This window comes from Sturnus vulgaris, chromosome 3, assembly GCF_052056855.1.
Source record: "Sturnus vulgaris isolate bStuVul1 chromosome 3, bStuVul1.hap1, whole genome shotgun sequence".
Lineage (NCBI taxonomy): Eukaryota > Metazoa > Chordata > Aves > Passeriformes > Sturnidae > Sturnus > Sturnus vulgaris.
This window is the reverse complement of record NC_142245.1, coordinates 66,501,563-66,509,811: the sequence shown is the minus strand read 5'-3', so window position 1 is coordinate 66,509,811 and position 8,249 is coordinate 66,501,563. Positions and strand designations below refer to the sequence as shown.

The window sequence follows — 8,249 nt, the reverse complement described above, 5'->3', positions numbered from 1 at the left end:
TTAACCTTTGACGTTTCCCCAGAGTAACTTGACATAGAAGGCAATGCTGCTTGGTTGTGCTGGGCCATGCTGAGCTGCAGTATTTCATGCAGCATGGATTACTGACTTCTGCCTACAATCTCGTGCTTAGTCTTTTGAACAGACATACCTGTGATCTCTCTAATCAGCATCCGAAATGGCCAACAGGAGCATCTGTCTAAAAAAGCATCACAGAATGCTGCTCTAAAATCCTTTTATCACATAGAAATAATATTTTTTATATCAAGGCCTTGATTTAAAAAAAACCAAACCCAAAACATAAGGCCAGGAAGAGAGAGCTTGGTCAACTGGTATTCCAGCAGAACAGACCACTGAAGGAAAGCTGGGGTGGGTGTTGGGAAGATGTCTCATGATTCCTTTCTTGTCTCCAGCTCCAGTCACTTCTGTCACATGCCAGATACTGGACAAATGAGAACTGTGAAAAACTCACTTTTGTAACAAAATTTATTTCTGCTCTGTGGATACAAATCCCAAACATCAACAAACAAATTCCAGTGGAAAAATACCAGTCATTAACAATGAAAACTTTTATTATTATTTAATAAATAGAACTTTGGCATTCAAAATTCTAGCTGTAAACCCTACTTTAAAAAAAATTACAAAAAGAGGCAAGAATAACAAGCCTAAAGCTGAGCCAGCCAGTGGCTCCTTTACTTTTTACAATGAACACATTGTGATTAAGTCATGACAACTCTATTTACATATGAGGTATTCTGAGCAGTTCAAAAATTGAACCCAATTTACAAAACTACCAGTCTTCAGGGACTGATCCAGTACATATGTCAGCTGTGCTTTTAAAAGAGAGCTCCAGACACTCCTCCCCACTGAACTAATGATATACTGTAATTAATATACACAGAAAAAACACATTATGATTTGTGTTTTCTGCTCATACATTGTATTCAAAGAAGCTGCATACAACAACCAGCCTAACATTCGAAGTGTACATGTAGTACCTAATTTCAGTACTTCTGTTTCTAGACATTACACAAGAGTTTTTACTACAAAAGCTTATTAACAAAGTAATGGCAGGTGAGAAGAAAACAAGGTGCAGTCATCGGCACGCTAGCAACTTATCTGAAGTTCCAGGGGAATATACATTTACTTCAGGCTAAAAAGGCACAAAGGTATGCAGCTGTGGAATTAATATTGCTAATGAGCTACTGGAATAAATCATCCCTTTAGATAACAACCGTTCATCTGTTTGCAGTCTAAGAATGCAGATTAGTTCAGAACATCTTTTCTCCACTCATGGTAGAACTCGTCATATCAATGAGAAGAGCACAATTATACTTCCAGCTCCACCTGCATCACACCAGCTGAGAAGGGCAAGGAAAACTGGAGCAAATTATGGCCTGCTGGAGAGACTGCAGTGTGCTGTCACTGCCTGTGCTATGGCAGCAGGTCGTGGAGGAAAGGGCTTGTTTTCTTCCTTTCCTTGTCCTCTTACTCTTCCCATGAAAAACCATAAAAAGTTTGAAACAAAAACAGGCAGCAAGGGTAAAGGAAGGAAGGAAACCTTTTGAAGTGAAAAGGACGGAATTTCAGCTCTTGAATGACTTCATGACCACCATCAGTTTCAAATGCTGGAGCCCGAGTGGGTGGTTACAGCAAATCTCCACAATTTCACACACCTGTCACACCACAAAGCTGCACAGCGGAGTTCAGCCACCTAAATCATGTTTACATGACTGAGCTGCATTACTTCTATATAGTAAATACTTCTATATAGTGAATACATCGTCTATAGCCTGGCGGAAGACGGTTACTTTCCATGTCTTTTTCAAAATACATTCTTAAATACAGTAGTTACTGTAAATATCTTCTAGAGGATCACATAAATTCTATCTGAAACTGTACAAAATGTGACTGTACAGTTTGCTGACAGCCAGAATGGTACAGTATCCATTCATCTGCAGTTGTTTTCAGCCCTTAGGATTGTCTAATAGCTACAGCAAAAAGTTGTCATGACTAAATCGAAGCAATTCCAATATTAACATTCGTTAATCACCTCTGTATTAAATATGCTGAATGAGACCACACACACTACATTTTAACCAATTAAACAGTCATGCATATCTTAGACAAAGCTTATTCCATTTAGAGGCATCTGTAAACTGATGCATATATAGTAATTGCTACCACTACAACAGGCCAAATTTTAAGAAATCAAAGCAAAGTACTGTATCGCTGTAAATAATCAATTGGAAGTCTGCATCTTTGGCTCACATATCCATCATTTACCTCCCTACTTTAATTTGACTGAGGCAGATAAACTATGGGGGTTTTAAAATCAAGTGCTTTCAAGTCAACATAAATATTACAGGTTCTGTAACAAAAACATTAAACCACAAAATTACAGCACTGCAATCAAAAGTATTATGAACAAAATGGGATCTCCTCCCAGAGGGACTTTCAACTAATACTTGAAGAGCATAAAAACTCTGAAGTGCTTGGCAAATATAAACTACTGATCTTAACTTTGCAGTACAGTATCAGCATTTAGCAGGAGGGACAGTGGAGAAATACCAGCAAAGTGACAAGCTTAATACTTCAAAGTGACTCAAAATATCTCCTGCTCCCCTTTAATTGCTCTATTAAACTCCTTGTTATTTCTATCAAATGTACATAAATGTGGGTTTTGGTGATTTTTCTTTTTATAGGTACAACATTGCCATCTAAGGAAGCAATAATGTGCAATTTGTTTCCTTTCTCCCTGATATTTCTAATTTATTATCTGAAATGCTATTGTTGAATTTTGATGGGAGACAGATGACTTAAACTAAAGACTACTTCACTGCAGAGATGAACCCAACTGACCACCCCAGAGGAAAGAGCTGAAGCCTTACTCACAAAAGCCAGCACTGTAGGAGGCACAGCAAACTGTGCAAGACCATTGGTACAAAGTTCTTTGTTTTCAGTTTTGCACTAGTATAAAAGTACATCTTTGATGCAGCAGGTGTGTATTAATGTGGAATTAATATTGTTAATGAGCTACCAGAGTAAGCAATTCCTTTAGATAACAACCATTGATCCATTTGCAGTCTAAGAATGTAGTTTAGTTCAGAACATCTTTTCCCCACTCATAGCAGAACTCATCATATCAATGAGAAGTGCACAATTATACTTCCAACTCCACCTGCATCACACCACTGAGAAGGACAAGGAAGACTGGAGCAAGTTATTCCCTGATGGAGAGACTGAAGTGTGCCTACCGAAAGAACACAGAAATTTAAAATAAAATGGCCTCATTTTTTTTCCTTGAAGTAGGCACTAGTTAACTTCACTTGAGATTTTATCTAGACACTGTTTTAGTGCTCACAGGAGCCAAACTAGTCAGATTAATCTATCTGATAACACCACGTAGCAGTAATATAAATAGCAAGAGTACTTTTTTTTTCACAAATTAGTCCAAGTCTAATTTCAAGATAGAGAAAAATGTCAAATAAATAAATTCATACAGATAAAAACAATTAAACCACTAAATTATAAAAACAACATTAACTGTTAAACAATGAACAGATAGCAAAACATCACCAAATCAGAAAACTGAAGATACTCACTTTTGCTATAAAACTCTTACCCTAGAATTGACTTGGTTCAAATTGCTAAGCTTTCCAAGAGATTTCTGCTGTTATCCCCACTCCAGATCAGTCGACAGACTTGCACCTTAAGGCATCTGAAACCTTGTTGCAATACCATACAAGTAAGTGATGCATGTATTTTTCTTAACAGTGTGATTTAAAAGTGGTTTTGCTTTTGCAAATTTTTATTTCCTTCAGTTAAATACTATTTTCCACCATGCATAACTGTGCAGCTAACTTGCAGTGATGTTCCTGGCAATGTCATCTGTCCCACAGGAGTTAAACAGCACTGCCAAGTGAAACTCATTGAATAAGCTATGGAACATGAGCTTACTATTTTATGTAATTGCTTCCTACAAAAATGGAGAAATCAAGATTTCCTAAACAATGTGGAAAATTTTTAAGTCCTCAGATAACCAAGTACTTTATAGTGCTATCTGAAAACATTCTGTTTTGAGTCTTAATTTTGCCAAGGGTCAAACACCTTTTTTGTAGCTGTGGTAAAAATGGCTGAGGTGGTGCACAACCTTATCAGAGGCCCTCAGGAACAAAATACAGCAACATTTTGAAATGGAAACGACCTAAGGGGAAAAATAAGTACAAATGCTAAAATACAGTTGTTGATTGTTTGGGGGGGTGGTTCTTATAGCCATGGAGTATGCTGCAGTTTTATGTCTTACAGCTTCTCTGGTTTGTTACAGACTTTGAAACTTCTTACAGCAACGTGAGAGTGCTTCAAACAATCTGATACAGCTATATTTTATGGACTTGTTTGCATAAAGGAGTTGAACCTGGGGTTTTTCTGTTACTGGACAAACAAGGTAGACATCCATTACCAAAAATATTTTTCTTATATCCTAATTTTCGACAACTTGGAGAGCAATTACTTTTTGAGTGCTCTAAGATTGTTCTAATTGCAATTCTTAGAGTGAAGTGCAGTGGCAGAAGCCTCTGGCTTCACCATGTACAGCCAGACATACACATGCATAGGTTTTTCAACCCTTTCCCCTAAGATGTGAACTCAGATAATGCCACACAAACCCTTGATGAAGGAAAGGACTGAGAGTTGTAGCAGCATGGCTGTTCTGAAGCTCTGGTTCCAAAAACTAGGCAAAGTAATAAAATGAGCCCAAATGAAGGAAACAGTGTCCAACTGAATCATTCTTCACAGCTTGTTCCTACATTCAGTAGTTTGGAGAAAACATTTCTTGCAGTTTGTACCACTGTTCACACGATGACTGTCCCCCACACAGCAGACTCCCGAGATCAATTACACACAGCCCTCGGAGATGCATGTCTGGTGCTATTTGCAGCCTTCCCATATGGCTCCTTAATGGAAATGCAAGGACCTGTGACACAGCAGGACCTAGGAAATGGTTTGCTGCAGGATGGAGTGTTGTCACTGAGTGATGCAGTTGTCCCCCATGTCCTGAGCATAACGGTCTGACATTATAGTCCTTAACTCATCAATATCCTTCCGCAGCTGACAAACGTCCAAGAGCTTCTTTGAAAGGGTCTCTGTGCTGTGGTAATTTTCACTCTCTTCAGATGAACAGCTCAGTGCTAAAAAAACAACAACCAAGGTTAAAGCTCCAGCAGCTGCGTCCTGTGAATACTGCAACAATTCACCTCCTTGGAAATAAGAGGTGGGTCACTTTAATTATCAGGACAAATCATGCTTCAGTGTGATGAAAGTCTACAAAATGGGGTACCATGTGAACTTAAACTCAATTCAAAGCCCATTGGTGCTTCTCTGAAAGACATGCTTTTCTGTTTGCATCAATATCTAGACTTCCTGAAGTCTGATGAATTAGAACAGTAGCAGAAAAAAAAATGGAGCAGCCATTTTCTAGAGACTTTGGGAGTTTCTGGTTACTCAGAAAAGAGGGCTAGCAGGTGTGCAGCAGCTCTTGCTGCACAAATATTGTACTTTACCTTTCTACCTTGCTGATGGTTCAGTTCAGCAACCTGTCTACTTGATGAATTCTAATTAACATTCAGAAAACATGAGAATATGATACATTCAGGTCAACAAAACCAGCTTGTTACAAGGAAGACCTAAACTTTGACTCTTTTTAGGGCATGCTTCTCACTTCCTGGTTAAATTTAACAGCTTAGTAAATGCTGAAGACTAGCAGGCACAAGGCTTATTTAAAACACCTGGACACCCCCACTCCTGAACCAGACCTATACACATTCAAACAGTAGATGGATATTCCTATCACTTGACCCCAAGGGCTTTGAAACAAAAGCACAAGATGTGTTTAGCATCTGTTAACCCTCACAGTGACTCATAGCCAGCTACCTGCTCTCCTGACTTGGCAAGGACCTGTGCAGTCACGTGCATTTAGTGGCCCACAGGCAATAAGAGCCCAGCTTTTCCACAGAGCTCCATGAGTTCATGTACCACTGCTCCATCTGCATAGCAAGGGAACACAAGCTTGCCCAGCTGGCAAGTTCAAGCACCACATTAGCTAAACTGTTATTCCTTTGTGTCAAAACATCTATTAAACACTGGAAAGTCAACAGCACTTACATCTGATTCCCAGCAGTAAGGAAAGGTTAGGCTCCTTGCCCTGAGCTCTCTGGGTAAGAATACTGCACAGTGCTTTCAAGTCAAACAAGCAGTGGGACATTTCCTTGAACAACTGGTCTGCTACAGGCATCTTCTCAGATACTGGCTGCCTGGACTGCTCCACCAGCCGCATCTGCTCCTTCAGGCAGGCATTCTCTTCCACCAGTCTTTGGTTCTTTGTAAAAAGCAAATGGAAAAAGGGAGAAAGTTAGTCTGCAGCATTCACTGTAGCAGAAAGTTTCAAGCCACAAATAGTACAATTAAAAATAATTGATTTCCAAACACATAATCAATATTTTTGTACCCCTCCAAAGAACAGCATACAGACATTTTTTACATGGCTATTTCACATTATTATTACTTAGCCATCTTCACCCTCTAAGTTCTCACTTCTTGACGTAGGGGTAGTATGCATTACATATCTGCATGAGAGCCAGGACATTTAAGTATGTAATAAAGCTCATAAAGCCCTATCAAGGGATCTTATAATCATTCTATAAGGTTCTTCCTGGCTCTAGTGTGGTTGGGGGTTGGGTTACTGGTGCTATTTTACTTACTTCAGAGAGAGTTTTATTCAACTGCTCTATATGTCTTTCTTTTTCCTCAAGCTCATTTGTCATCTTCTGAATTATCAGCTTTTCTTGTGAAAGCTTGTCTTGCATAGACTGAAACGAATGAAAACAGGATAATGATCTAAAACAACAACAAATAATAAAACCGCTGCAATAAGGAATCACCTGCTGTCAATTCCCCAGTTTTCAACCACAAAGTTCAAACTGAGAAATCACGAGATACCGCCAAAATGGAATTCTCAGGGTGAATTCAGCATGAGCACAGGTGCCTTTTCTTGAAAGTATTCATATTTATTCCACTACTTGTCTTTTAAATCTGTAGATGTGTCTTTCTAGGTCATCTGGCAAACTTCAGAAAGAGGAATATTCAAGCCATCTTATCTGAACACTAACAATGAATAGAGACTACATAAAGTCCTGGTGCTTTCAAACAGAGAAATCTCTTCAGCTGTGACTTGCCACTTGTAAGATTTAACAGTACTGATGAGAAGGCAGGAAGTAATGAGAGGCAAGGCAGGCCCAGCACTAAATGAAGTTTTTAAAGGCCTGGCTGGTCACAGAAGGAGCTGCAGCATTGATAAAACTTCCCTGCACATTCAGCAGTGGGGAGTCAGTACTCTGTCATACTCTGTAAAACTGGAAAACAATGGCGCTAACATTAGACTTAGTGTGGACTAAAAAACCCCCAACACTTTATTTTCATGGCAGCAGTAAGAATGAGCAGGCAGAACCCAGACATGATTTGTTGTTTTTAATACCATTTTCATACACTTGATCTGCTGCTCTTTTTACTCACAGCATGCCCCTCAAAAGGAAGTGCTGAAGTAACATGTATCCTAAAGATAAGCTCTTTGAGAAAGCAGAGCTACACACTCCAGAGGGAGGAAGGAGGCAAAGGAAACACCCTGGGCCAGGAGAGGGCAGGAAACAACTGCTTCAGGCATTTCCTTTGCGTGCTTGCAGATGAGCAGAACCTGCAGTGACGTTGAATCGTTGCCTTTAGTTTTTTAGAAACATTATCTACTGAGAAAAATAACCATTACTAGGCTGGACTGAAGGTCCTTCTAGCTCAATTTGTGGCATACAGATGTCATACTTTAGAAACATGAAGTGAACAGGACAATGCAGTGCCAAAAACACCCTCCCAGCTTCCAAATATCTTCCAATTTTAACGATTGGAAGACATTTGGAATTATCTTCCAATTTGATGAAGATCAAGTTCAGGGACACCCAGTGCCCCAGCTGTGATAGATGCACTAGGACTATCATTTACATGGTTCATGTTCATGTCAACAACAGACAAAAAAGATTTGACTGTGCAGCCTTCTGGAAGAGGGGAAGGTGGTATGGAAGACAGCGTGAGAAATATTAACCTTCCCCAGTGTATTTTCAGAACCACATCTGCCACTAAATTTACATGACTCTGCAAACTAAGCAAAAACCAGCTTTTAGAATATTACAAGCAAAGCACATGTTCAG

General features: G+C 39.3%; 1 protein-coding gene across 5 annotated transcripts in view; it reads right to left on the bottom strand.

The window, feature by feature from the left end:
• Positions 1 to 465: 465 nt before the first annotated feature.
• CEP85L (centrosomal protein 85L) overlaps positions 466 to 8,249 on the bottom strand; it is a 136,366-nt gene continuing 128,582 nt past the window's right edge. For all 5 annotated transcript variants that reach the window (XM_088161884.1, XM_014876689.2, XM_014876691.2 and 2 more), the window contains 3 exons: positions 6,756 to 6,863; positions 6,160 to 6,373; positions 466 to 5,186 (listed from right to left, as the gene is read on the bottom strand). In XM_088161884.1, the coding sequence (XP_088018010.1) occupies positions 5,023 to 5,186; positions 6,160 to 6,373; positions 6,756 to 6,863 (486 nt within the window). In that variant the 3' untranslated portion in view covers positions 466 to 5,022. The remainder of the gene's footprint in view (positions 5,187 to 6,159; positions 6,374 to 6,755; positions 6,864 to 8,249) is intronic.